The 14,418-nt window shown below is 43.2% G+C and overlaps 1 protein-coding gene across 1 annotated transcript in view; it reads right to left on the bottom strand.

The window, feature by feature from the left end:
* The window catches only part of LOC140718829 (hepatoma-derived growth factor-related protein 3-like), a 117,087-nt gene that overhangs the window by 8,799 nt on the left and 93,870 nt on the right, over positions 1-14,418 (bottom strand). Inside the window, exon 4 of the mRNA XM_073033030.1 lies at positions 5,808-5,966. Within this exon, the coding sequence (XP_072889131.1) occupies positions 5,808-5,966 (159 nt within the window). The remainder of the gene's footprint in view (positions 1-5,807; positions 5,967-14,418) is intronic.

The following is a 14,418-nucleotide window of genomic DNA, read 5'->3' as shown; positions in this document are numbered from 1 at the left end:
GAGGAAACTACTTTGCCAGGCTTTGTTGGATAAAGCTAAGTGTAATTAAATAGCTAGGAAAGAAAATACTGAAAATACCCAGCAGGTTAGGCAGCAACCGTCTTGGAAGAATCAGAGTTAATATTTCAGGTTGAAGGTTCTACATTAGAAATCCCACCCCCCACCTCTCCTTAACTGTGCCCTGACCTCATGAGTATTTTCTAACTCTCATTTCACGGTCTCACCATCTGCAGTTTTGTTTTCGTTTCAACTAAGCTGCTGCTACTAGGGGGTGGGGGCAGATTCTGAGCTATTTAATGAATCAATATGATTTGACAATCACTGCCTTACAAGTGAGTGTCCTTCCTGATTAAAGAATTTAATTTTCCTGAGGCCCTCTCACCAAAGACAATAAACACTATCCAATGTCCAATAAAAGCAGTAGTTTGATGGCTTGTTTCCAACCATGTGTTGGAAGTTTGATTTAAAATAAATGTTTTCCTTTGGATTCAGAGGTTAGGGGCTGTTCAGGTGCTGTGAATTTCAAAATTTGCTGAATCCCGGCTTAATAGTTTCCAAAATTTTTTTGGCTCAGTTCATTTATGCGGAAGGTGTTGTGTTGCACTGATAATTTAATAAAAGAGTGTCCCCGTTAGAAAAATCTGATTAGTAACATAGTAAATTTGAAAACTTGTTCTAATCTGTGATTTCTGCAGGAAAGTAACTACCTGGCTTGGATGGTTAGGTTTTTACAGCAACGATCTGGATTTTGATTTTTGATACCATGTAAACATTAGAGGGTATGAGATTCGTCTAGGAACATTTGGTGGGCTATTTTTGGAGGCTCACGTGTGTGTCATTTCAGGCAGTTATGCAAAATATTGCTCAGTCATGTACACCACTCATACAGAAATAAAACTCTGTAATTAATCTCCTACATATACCACTTTGCAAACGTAGGAGGAGGCCATTTGGGCTGTTGAGTCTGTGCCAGCTCTCAGGACTTTTCCATCAATTCTGTTTCCCCATTTGCCTTTCTGTAATCTAGCCTTCCTTATGCCCCCGTTAACCCTCCTTGATTCTCCTGTCATCCATCTAGAGGTAGGGTCAACCAAATAGCCAATTCACCAATCAGCATGTCTTTGGGATGTGGGAGTAAACCCAAGCAGTCACAGGAAGAACATGCAAACTCCATGCAGGCAGGAGGTCAGAGTGGGTCGTAATGTATGATACACCACCAACCACTGCAGTGCTGTGTTGACACCCAATGACAAAAATTATCTTGGAGACGCAAGCGACTACAGCTGCTAGAATCTGGAGCAAGACACAAGCACTGGGAGTCCAGCGGCATCAGTGGAGGGGTACGGGCAGTGGAAGTTTCAGGCTGAGACCCTTCAACTGGACTGAAAGAAAGAGGGTGAACAGGTGTTATAAAGAAGGTGGAGGAAGACCTGGCAAGTGATGGGTGGATCCAGGTGAGCAGATGACAAAAAAATTGTCTTGTTCCATGTGGCTCATGATAAAGTGTGGAAAACAGAGTCTCCAACAGAGGTGTGAAGACCAACACATTACCTAAAACTGACTTGGATGTTGCACCCGAACTTTACTTATTTCTCTCATCTACCAGCCTCTTACCATTCATCTACCTAACCCCACTCTCCCACCATCCTATTTCTACTGATCGTTTCCCAGTCTCTCCTGTTCCACCTACCTTGTTACACTGATCTAACCAACCCCTTCCAATACCCATAATCTTCTTTCCCAATATTTCTGAAGACCCAAGAGATTGCAGATGCTGGAATCTGGAGGTACAAACAAAATACTGGAGGAACTCAGTGGGTCAGGCGGCATCTGTGGGAGGGAAAGGCACAGTCAACACTTTGAATCACGACACTTCATCTTGGTCTAAGGTGAAGGGTCTTGATCCAAACATCGACTGTCCATTTCCGTCCACGGATGCAGCCTGATCTGCTGAGTTCCTCTAGCATTTTGTCGCTCTGATTTTATATATACACACACATACATATAACCATATAACAATTACAGCACGGAAACAGGCCATCTCGGCCCTTCTAGTCCATGCCGAACACTTACTCTCACCTAGTCCCATCCACCTGCACTCAGCCCATAATCCTCCATTCCTTTCCTATCCATATACCTATCCAATTTTACTTTAAATGACAATACCGAACCTGCCTCTACCACTTCTCCTGGAAGCTCATTCCACACAGCTACCACTCTCTGAGTAAAGAAGTTCACTCTTGTGTTACCCCTAAACTTTTGCCCCCTAACTCTCAACTCATGTCCTCTTGTTTGAATCTCCCCTACTCTCAATGGAAAAAGCCTATCCACGTCAACTCTATCTATCCCCCTCATAATTTTAAATACCTCTATCAAGTCCCCTCTCAACCTTCTATGCTCCAAAGAATAAAGACCTAACCTGTAACTTAGGTGCTGAAACACAGGTAACATTCTAGTAAATCTTCTCTGTACTCTCTCTATTTTGTTGACATCTTTCCTATAATTCAGTGATCAGAACTGCACACAATACTCCAAATTTGGCCTTACCAATGCCTTGTACAATATTAACATTACATCCCAACTCCTATACTCAATGCTCTGATTTATAAAGGCCGGCATACCAAAAGCTTTCTTCACCACCCTATCCACATGAGATTCCACCTTCAGGGAACAATGCACCATTATTCCTAGATCACTCTGTTCTACTGCATTCCTCAATGCCCTACCATTTACCATGTATGTCCTATTTTGATTATTCCTACCAAAATGTAGCACCTCACACTTATCAGCATTAAACTCCATCTGCCATCTTTCAGCCCACTCTTCTAACTGGCCTAAATCTCTTTGCAAGCTTTGAAAACCTACTTCAATATCCACACCACCACCTATCTGCAAACTTACTATTACCACCCCATTTACCACCCATTATAATCCAGATCATTAATGTATATGACAAACAACATCGGACCCAGTACAGATCCCTGAGGCACACCACTAGTCACCGGCCTCCAACCTGACAACCAGTTATCCACCATTACTCTCTGGCATCTCCCATCCAGCCACTGTTGAATCCATTTTACTACTTCAATATTAATACCTAACGATTGAACCTTCCTAATTAACCTTCCATGTGGAACTTTGTCAAAGGCCTTACTGAAGTCCATATAGACAACATCCACTGCTTTATCCTTGTGAACTTTCCTAGTAACCTCTTCAAAAAATTCAAGTCAAACATGACCTTCGAACATACACATGCTGTATATATATTTTTTCTTCCTTACTCAAAAGGGCAATGTTCTGCTGGCTGGCTTACAAAACTTCTCAATATACATCTTTTGAATTATTCTCACTACAATCTACAGCATGTAATTTCCCTTTAAGCAACATACTTTTGAACTGACTTAATGAACTACAGATTTCACGATCTTCTCAAGGACTCTGCAGAGTTAGCTCTCAAGCACCTTTAAGCAGGTGAGGGTTTAACACCATGGCCAGGTACAAGGTGGGGGGGGGGGTGGGAATCCAAGCCAGGCTGAAACACAGAGCAATGAGACCCTCTCTACCCAGCATTTTGTTAACAATGTGCTGTAACAAGAGCTGTATAGCTCATCTCCTTCTACCTTAGGCCACGAACTTATCAATCACCCCTGCTGTGGACATTTTCTGGAGGTCCAAGATCCATATGCTCCACGACCGCTGGACGAAGTGTGTAAATGTAGGAGGGGACTATGTTGAAAAATGAATGTGCTAGGGTTTCTAAAATTGACTCTTTCTACCTTAGGCCACAAACTTATCAATCACCCCTCGTAAGTTGGCTGAGGTCGTCCGCCGAATCAAAGGTGGTGACAAGTCAGCATAAAAGAAGGAAATTGAAAATCCGGCTGAGTATTGCCACAACAATGACCTCTCATTGAGTGTCAGCAAGACCGAGGAGCTGATTACTGACTTTGAAGCAGGAAGCTGGAGGTCCATGAGCCAGTCCTCAGTGGGGGCTCAGAGGTGGAGAGGGTCAGAAACTTTAAACTCCTCATTGTTATAATTTCAGAGGACCTGTCTTGGATCCAGCAAGTAAATGCAGTCACATAGAAAGCACGGTAGCGCTTCTACTTCCTTAGATGTTTGCAAAGATCCTGTAAGACATCTAATACTTCAACAAATATCTATATATGTCTGGTGGAGAGTATATAAGACTGTAAGACATAGGAGCAGAATTAGGCCATTTGGCCCATCAAGTCTGCTCTGCCATTTCATCATGGCTGATCCAATTTTCCTCTTGGCCCCAATCTCCTGCCTTCTCCCCATATCCCTTCATGCTGTGAACAATCAAGAATCTATCAATCTCTGCCCTAAATATACATAAACGCTTGGTCTTCACAGCTGCCTGTGGCAAAGAATTCCACAGATTCATCACTCTCTGGCTGAAGAAATTCCTCCCCATCTCTGTTCTGAGGCCTTATCATCTGGTCTTAGACACTCCCACTATAGGATGTATCCTCACCACATCCACTCTATCAAGGCCTTTCACCATTTGATAGGTTTCAATGAGGTCACCCCTCATTCTTCAGAATTCTAGTGAATACAGGCCCAGAGCAATCAAAAGCTCTTCATATGACAACACTCTTCACATTGACTAGTTGCATTATGGCTGGGTATGAAAACATTAATGCTGTTGAACGGAAATCCTACAAAAATAGTTGATATGGCCCAGTCCATCATGGGTAAAGCCCTCCCCGTCACTGAGCAATTCTACATGGAGTGCGGTTACAGGAAATCAGCATTTCAATGCCATACTTAAGCTGGCCGAGAACACCACTGTCATTGGGCGAATCAAAGGTGGTGACAAATCAGCATAAAAGAGGGACATTGAGTATTGCCACAACAACCGCTCATTCAACCTCACCATTCGATAGCTTTCAATGAGGTCACCCCTCATTCTTCTGAATTCTAGTGAATACAGGCCCAGAGAACCCCCCCCCCCACCCCCCACCACCGCTACCCAGCACATCCTCTCTTCTCACTGCTGCCATCAGGGAGAAAGTACAGGAGCCTCAGGACTCACACCACCAGGTTCAGGAACAGTTATTATCCCTCAACCATCAGGCTCTTGAACCAAAGGGGATTCCAGTTCACTTGCCCATCACTAAACTGTTCCCGCAACCTATGGACTCACTTTCAAGGTCTCTTCAACACGTTTTCAATACTCATTGTTTGTTTGTTTATATATTTATTAATTTTCTTTAGTATTTGCACAGCTTGTTGTCTTTTGCACGTCAGTCGTTTGTCTGGCCTGTTTGGTGCGGTATTTCATTGACCCTATTATGGTTCTTGGGTTGACTGAGTATGCTCGCAATGGTGTGTATACAGTGTGCTTGGATAATAAACCTACTCTGAGCTTTGAAACTCTGCACTTAAATGGAGGGGGGTTTTAAATGAGATGATGACTATTGTTACTGGAACAGGAGTTCTGAAGCTGCTTAACAGCACATAAAGGGAACAAACGGAAAAATACAAATTAAAGACAGATCATTAAAGCCCATTGGATTTGCTGTCATTATTTGACAGACTGATATTGACCCCCAACAGTAGTTCCAAGAACCTCAATTAAGTTGCTCCAGCAATTTGCCACAAAACAATTAAAACATTAAATATTCTGGGTAGGATCAAATTTTGAAGATTATTTCTCATTTGCAAGAAAATTGCACAGAATTAATCCCAAGAGGGGTTTGGACAGAAAATATCTGAAGATGACATTGAAAGCTGCACTTGATGCTATATTTAGAGAACGCAGAAATAGTTAAATATTTTACCTTGAAAGCAGCTTTTTTCCGTTTGGAACCTGCTTTTTCATTTTTGCTCTTAGCTTTTCCCTCCTCGTCCATTATCTCTGGCCCTTCACCTTCACTGCTGGCATCTGCTGTATTTCCCCCTTCCCCTTCTGTCTCTGAAGAACTCTGTTGCTGTATCGCCTGAAACAAAGACACAGCAAGGTATCAAAAAAAAAATCATACATGCTAATAAAATGAGTATGTTTAAAAATAACCATCCATTAAATGTTTTATAACAACAGATGAAATCTATAATGTTTTCATCTTGGTGAATTTACAGTGTATTTTTGCCAATGTGAGTCCTTTATCTATATAGAGGACATTGTGGGTTTACTCTTGAATCCTAGAAGACCCTGTGGAAAGGTGTAAGGGTAATTCCGTCGAGCTCCTTTCTCTCCTTGAATAGGCAGGTTTCCTTGCACCAAGTAATGCCTTGCTGGAGAAAGGTATTATATTGAGATGAGTGTGAATTTAAATAAAATATGCCACATCAATGTGTCTACATACATATCAATAATGGAAAGTATGCTGAATAATCATGTGGAATAGTGTTGTCAGATTATCAAGGAGATCTGCATGATTTCTAGCAAGGTCAATTTTGTGGTGGCTTCCTGCTTCAAGTTTAACTTATTGCTGTGGTCATACTTCACACCCTGGTCATACTTCACTGGCATCTGTAACACCTTACATTGATATAACTCCATACACAACACCAAGGCCACCACATCATTTACTACATTGAGATTTTGACCTGTAGCACTGTTGCGATGTAACAGGTGTGGCAGCCAGCTGACACACAGCAGGATCCCACAAGTGATAATAGCTAGGTCATCTATTCTAGTTACGTTAGCTGATGGATAAATATTGCACAAGACTCTTTAAAGAATGCCCTGCTCTTAAGGAGCCCAATGAAATTTCTATAGGTGAATACCACAGATAGCATTCTGACTGGCTGCATTACCGTCTGGTAATGGGTGGGGGGGGGGGGGGGGTGTTGTACTGCATAGGATCGCAGTAAGTTGCAGAAAATTGTAAAGTTAGTCAACTCCATCATGGGTACTACCCTCTGTAGTACACTCTATCCTCGTTATATACATCTTCAGACAATGCAGATTCATAGTTAAGCGTCGAACCTATTTCTACCAACTTCTCCTTATATGTGGCCAAAACTCACAGTTATGCGAGGCTCTTGGGACGAGAAGCACCGCTTTCCCGCCAATACAAGTCACGTGCGCACGCCTCACTGTCTCACTCCCACCGGTCTCGCATTGGTTTTGGCTGCACATGAATGTGCGATCTTGTGCTCTTAAACGTTTGTTGTTATTACCTATGGTGTACTGATTTTCTGCTTGAAATATTTAACTATGCCTCCTAAGCATCCTATGTCAAGTCCTGGGCCATCAGCCAAGTGGCAGAGAACAGCTTTATCACTTGAAAATAAGTTGGAAATTATAAACAGGGCCACGTCAGGTGAAGGTAACACAGCTCTGGGACGCTACTTCGGCCTGGGTGAGTCCACAATCAGAAACATAAAGAAAAGTGCTGAGAAAATAAAAAGTGCAGTGATTGATTCATCAGAAGTGTCTTCAAAGGTTGTTACCAAAGTGGGTAACCCGATTATGACAAAAATGGAGAAAGTGTTGAGTTTGTACATTGAGCATGAAACAAAGAGAAAAAACAACACTCAGTTCCGATCATCTTCGTGTGAAAGCTTTGGAAATTTATGGTCGCCTTTGTTCAGAGGCTAGCAAGGTAGTGTCAAGTGATATTGTTAGCTTTAATGCAAGTAGGGGATGGTTTTCTAAGTTTGTTAATCGTCACAGGCTTCTCAACTTAGCTGTGCGTGGTGAGCAAGCTAGTGCTGATTATGAAGCTGCTGAACGTTACCCTTTGCAGTTGTGGACTATGATATCTGAGTTAGGCATCACACCAAAGCAGGTGTTCTGTGAGTCTTCCTTCACCCCTTGCTGTCCTTGATGATCCTGATGACCCACAACCATCCACCTCATCCATGTAAAGCTGCCTGGCACCACTGCACAACCAGTCATCTCCCGGAGCCTACACATCCGCCACTGTTGGTGAGTACTGTACACCCTAGTATGTTAGCTTTCTATGACTTATTACGCTGAATATTACCTTAAAATTGATGAAATATAATACGAATGTTGCCTTGTGGTACTGCTTTTGTGTCGTATTGGTATGAAAATGTGAATAAATTACAGATAAAACATATTTAGGAAGACCTCCAGAACGCACCCCTATTTTCTCCATTTAAATAATTATCCACATTATGCGTTTTCCGTACTATGCGCCGACCGCGAGGAACGTATCCCCAACATATAACGAGGATAGGGTGTACCCAAGATACCTTCAAGGAGTGGTGGCTTCGGAAGGCAGCATCCATCATTAAGATCCCCCACCACCCAGGACGTGCCCTCCTCTCCATATTACTGTCAAGAAGGAGATACAGAAGCCTGAAGGCACACACTCAGAGATTCAGGAACAGCTCCTTCCCTTCTGCCATTCAATTTCTGAATGGACATTTTACCCAAGAACACTACCTCACTACTTTTTCTTTACCTCACTGTTTTTTGCACTACTGATTTTAACCTGCTATTTGATAGCCATATATACTCTCTGTAATACAGCTTTCTTTCAGTATTTATTATACTACTGCCACAAAGTTAAACTTCACAATATATGCTGGTGATATTAAACCTAATTCTGATTCTGCTCTCTGTTTTGTACCCAAAACCATGACTTGAAATCTAAACAGAAAATTTCTATCCCAACGTTGCAGCACTGCCTGAGAATATCAGTGAAAAGTCAACCTAGAATTAGGAACACGTAAGAATTAATTATATTGTGTATCATTACCATGTACTGAATTTTATTTATTTTGATGTTTCTTAAATGAGCATTTTATCATTTGACATCAAATTAGGGTTACGCTTAAGATAGCTACAATTTTAAAATCTGCATCTCTGCTTTGTTAGCGGATTTAATGCTGAACTCATCAGGCACACTTATCTGTATGTGCACAAGGTTTTAACAATTTTTCCCTTCAGTAACAATAACACAATCTCTGACACTCTCTGAATAGCTTCTCCTGCACTGTTTGGATCATTTAATTTATTTTTGTTTTAAGATATTTGGCACACTAGTGATGTAATCAGATATGGCCAAAACTATTACACCTTCTGACATTTTTGTTGTTGCAAACTGGAGCTTTTAACTTTCCCCAGTTGACAGTGACAAAAGTTAAGTCGCTGCGAAAGACACAGAATATAAAAACAAATGCAATTGGAAGTGAGCAGGGTATAAATCGTCTTAAAGAATATACTTACTATTCCAACAACTGCAATGCAAAATATTTTACATTAAAAATTAAAGAACTATTATGACACATCAAATTATACTTTACTTTATGAGGTGCTGACATAACTAGTTTGAAATTTACATTATTGAAGCTAGCTATTTCAGGAAGAGCAACAACTCATTCTATTTGGGAGCCTCCATTCTGATGGCATGAACATCGATTTCTAGAACTCCTCTAATTTCTTCCCCCTCCCACTTCTCTCTTTTTCCAGTTGCTACTCTGGCTCCCCTCTACCCCGTCTCTTCTCCCCACCAGACTATTACCTCCCTCTGGTGCCCCTCCTCCTTCCCGTTTTCCTATGGTCCTCTCTCTGCTCCTATCAGATTCCTCCTCCTTCCCCTCTGTACCTTTTCCACCTATCACCTCCCAGCTTTTCACTTCATCCCTCCTCCCCACCGGACTTCACCAATCACCTTGCGGCTTGTACTCCTTCCCCGCCCCCTTCCTCTCCAATCATGATGAAAGGTCTTGGCCCAAAACGCTGACTCTTTATTTTTCTCCATTGATGCTGGATGACCTGTTGAGTTCCTCTAACATTAAATGCACTACTCTCGATCTCCAGCATTTGCAGAATCTGTTGTGTTCAAGTTTACATTATTGCGATGAGCATGCATGCGTTAGGGATATATTTCTCTGACGTCTAATCTAACCAACATTGTTGATTCGTCAATGGGATTTTTCACTGCGATTGATGCAGCAAAGCAGAAAATAATCAAAGCTACAGTTTGTCATTGAAGTTTCTTCCCTTAAGACTAATACACAATCTTCAAAGAGCTTTGTGAAACTGATAAATGAAGTGATCCAGATAACACCAATTTAAACATACCACCCAACTTTCATTTCCTTTGACTGCTCATCACTCAACCTAACAAGGTTATTTTAAACAGCAGAGAATCTGCAGATGCTGAAATGCCAGAGCAATGCACATAAAATGCCGGAGGAACTCAGCAGGTCCGGCAGCATCTAAGGAAATGAACAAACTGTTGATGTTTCAGGCCGAGCCCTTCATCTGGACTGGAAAGGAAAGGGAAGAAGTACAAGCAAGAAGGTGGTCAGGTGAGGTGATAGAGGGTGCTGAAGTAAGAAGCTGGGAGGTGATAGGTGGAAAAGGTAAAGGGCTGAAGAAGAAAGAATCTGATAGGAGAGAAGAGTGGACCATAGGAGAAAGGGAAGGTGGAGGGGCACCAGGGGGAGGTGATTGATAGGAGAGGAGAAGAGGTAACAGGCCAGAAGGGGGAAGGGGAAAGTGGGGGGGTGGAATTACCAGAAGTTAAAAAAAAATGGATGTTCACACCATTAGGTTGGAGACTAACTAGATGGAAAATGAGGTGTTGCTCCTCCAACCTGAGAGTGGACTCATCATGGCAGAAGAGGAGGTCATGGACTGACATGTTGGAATGGGAGTGGGGATTGACTGGGCTGAAATGGAGATGGAGTTCAACCCAGATAAGTGTGAAGTGGTTAATTTTGGTAGGTCAAATATGAAGGCAGAATATAGTATTAATGGTAAGACTTTTGGCAGTGTGGAGGATCAGAGGGATCTTGGGGTCCGAGTCCAAAGGAAGCTCAAAGCAGCTGTGCAGGTTGACTCTGTGGTTAAGAAGGCATATGGTGTATTGCTTCATCAGTCATGGAACTGAATTTAGGAGCCGAGAGGTAATGTTGCAGCTATATAGGACCCTGGTCAGACCCCACTTGGAGTACTGTGCTCAGTTCTGGTCACCTCACTACAGGAAGGATGTGGAAGCCATAGAAAGGGTGCAGAGGAGATTTACAAGGATGTTGCCTGGATTGGGGAGCATGCCTTATGAGAATAGGTTGAGTGAACTCGGCCTTTTCTCCTTGGAACGACGGAGGATGAGAGGTGACCTGATAGAGGAGTATAAGATGACGAGAGGCATCGATCGTGTGGCTTTTTCCCAGGGCTGAAATGGTTGCCACAAGAGGACACAGGTTTAAGGCACTGGGAAGAAGGTACAGAGGAGATGTCAGGGGTAAGTTTCTCACTCAGAGAGTGGTGAGTGAGTGGAATGGGCTGCCGGCGACAGTGGTGGAGGCGGATACGATAGGGTCTTTTAAAAGACTTTTGTATAGGTACATGGAGCTTAGAAAAATAGAGGGCTATGGGTAAGCCTAGTAATTTCTAAGTAGGGACATGTTTGGCACAACTTCGTGGGCTGAAGGGCCTGTATTGTGCTGTAGCTTTTCTAGGTTTCTATGAACTTAAAATGGTCAGCCATAGTTAAATCCTTTTTTTTGTGGATGAAGAGAAGGTGCTCAACAAATCAGTCCCCTGATCAGGTGCCACAGTGGTTGGTGCAATGCTATTACAGCTTGGAGCATTCTGGAGTTCTGTGCTAAATCCTGGTACCGCCTCTGATTTCCTCCCACAATCAACAGACATACCAGGTAGGTTAATTAGTCATTATAAATCGACCCATCATTAGGTTAGGGTTAATTGGGGTTGCTTAGGTGGTGTAGCTTAAAGGGCCGGAAGGACCTACTTGGCAACGTATTGGTGAATAAGTACATCTACCTTGGGTCTCACCAGTGCAGAGGAGGCTGCTTCAGGAGCACTGGATATCGTAAATGATCCCAACAAATTCACAGGGTAAGTGTTGCCTCCCCTGGAAGGACTATTTAGGGCCCTGAATGAGGAGGTGAATGGGCAGGAACAGCACTTCTCCTCCTTGCAGGGATAAGCACCAGGAAGGGACGAGTGGACAAGGGAATGAAGGAGGGGGTAAACCCTATGGGAAGCAGAGAGTGGGAGTGGGCAAGGTAAAGATGGCAGAAGTTGTGGAAAATGATGTGTTGGGAGGCTCATGGGGTGGTAGGTGAGGACAACAGAAACTCTCTCAATGTTAAAGGGGTGAACGCAGATGTTGAGGAAATGGAGGAGATGCAGATAAGGTTAACATCAATGGTGAAGGAAGGTAAGTCCCATTCTTTGAAGAAGGAAGGTATTTTTGAAAACCTTATCCTGGGCACAGATGCGGCAGAGATGAAGGAACTGAGAAATGGTTATTCTAAGGTTTCCTCATGCCCTCCCCAAAGGCCTGTAGGATACTCATTATGTGGTTATTTCCTCAATCACTTTCTTTGCTTTCCCAATGATCAGACTGACTTCAAACAATAGAAAATCTGCAGATGCTGGAAATCCAAGCAACACACACACACACACATAAAATGCTGGAGGAACTCAGCAGGCCAGGCCGAGACTCTTCGGCAGCCCTGCCAAAGGGTCTAAGCCTGAAACTTCGACTGAACTTTTTTCTGCAGATACTGCCTAGTCTACTGAGTTCCTCCAGCATTTTGTGTTTGTTGATAAGATTGACATAGGCATTTGATAAACCTATCATGTATTACTTGGCTGTAAGGCACCCTGTGCTATGTCTTGCAGAGCTACACACACACACACACACACACACACACACACACACACACACACACACACACACACACACACACACACACACACACACACACACACACACACACACACACACACACACACACACACACACACACACACACACACACACACACACACACACACACACACACCAAGTATGTATTCCTGGAAACATACCAAAGGAAATCCTCACTTAATGCACTCTGCAGGAAATTCACTGCCTGTGTTTGATAGCTTTTCATAAAATTATAACCTGATAAAGTGCACTGGAGGATATTCAGCTAAATGCACCAATGCAGGCTTTCTTTAGATGCCCTTAATAGTTTGGTTCAGCAGCACACCAATAACTTGTTTCCTATGAACTAACTGCTTTGTCAAGAGCTGCTAGTATTAAATATGCACAGTTAGCACTGGCCACTAGTTATACTCACTCTTCTCACACTTGGCTCCCTTAACTGAGAACAACTGGTGTGGAGGGAGCTCTAAGGACAGACAAAACACTTGCTTACACTTGCAAGCACCCAAAGATGAATTTCTCCACTTAACGGGTGAAGGTTGCCTGGCTCTTCCATCCTATCCTGATGCTCTAATTTTGATATCAAGATCCCTCGTTTTAAAACCATTTGTTGTACTTAAGGGGGCTGAGAAAATGTTCAGGGCAGTCCCAGTTACACATCATTATGAATGCAGCAGCTGGTCAGCCTCAGGGCACGTTCCAACCTTGTTCTACTTTCACTCTCATTCAGGCCAAGTTCTGGTTCTTGTACGCCACGGCTACCTTCAGCTGTAACATATTTTAATTGTACGTGACTCAGCTTGTTGCATTTGCATCCTTCAAGAGTTTAAATGTTATAACAAAACTACACTCAATGGCCACCTTATTAGATATCTGCTTGAAATTGGCCACTGAGGTTTCTGCTGCCATAGGCCATCCACTGCAAGGTTAGACATGTTGTACATTCAGAGATGCTGTTCTGCACACTACTGTTGTAAAACGTGGGTAGTCAAGTTATTGTCACCTTCCTGTTAGCTTGAACCATTCTGGCCTTTCTCCTCTGCCCTCTCTCGCTAACATTGTGTTTTCACCCACAGAACTTTAATATGGGCACCGTGCTAGCGCAGCAATCAGCGCTATGCTATTACAGCTCGGGACACTCCAGAGTTCCAGTTCAATTCTGTCACCATTCTGCAAGGAGTTTGTACGTCCTCTCCGTGGAATGTGTGGGTTTCCCCCGGCTGCTCTGGTTTCTACCCACAGTCCAAAGGCGTCCTGGTCACTTCCCCATCTACAGGTTGATTTATTATAGAGCCCGATGGTCGAGACATACTGGTCATTGTAAATTGTCTCAGAATTAGGTTAGGGTTAACCAGGGTTGTGGGGTTGCTGGGGTAGCATGGCTTGAAGGACCGGAAGGACTGACTCCACGCAGTACTGCTAAAATAAATAAATTGCTGCTCACTGGATGCTTTTACTTTTTGCAACATTCTCAGTAAACTCTATAAAGACAGTGGGGGAAGCAACAGCGGCCGCGCCTCTGGCACAGAGTCTGGCCCTGTGGCTCAGAAGGGTAGGGAAAGGAAGAGGATGGCAGCAGTGATAGGGGACTCTATAGTTAGGGGGTCAGACAGGTGATTCTGTGGACGCAGGAAAGAAACTCGGATGGTAGTTTGCCTTCCAGGTGCCAGGGTCTGGGATGTTTCTGACTACGTCCAAGATATCCTGAAATGGGAAGGAGAACAGCCAGAGGTCGTGGTACATATTGGTCCAATGACATAGGTAGGAAAAGGGAGGAGGTCCT

The sequence above is a fragment of the Hemitrygon akajei genome, chromosome 30 (assembly GCF_048418815.1).
Source record: "Hemitrygon akajei chromosome 30, sHemAka1.3, whole genome shotgun sequence".
NCBI lineage: Eukaryota > Metazoa > Chordata > Chondrichthyes > Myliobatiformes > Dasyatidae > Hemitrygon > Hemitrygon akajei.
This window is presented reverse-complemented; position numbering and strand designations above follow the sequence as displayed.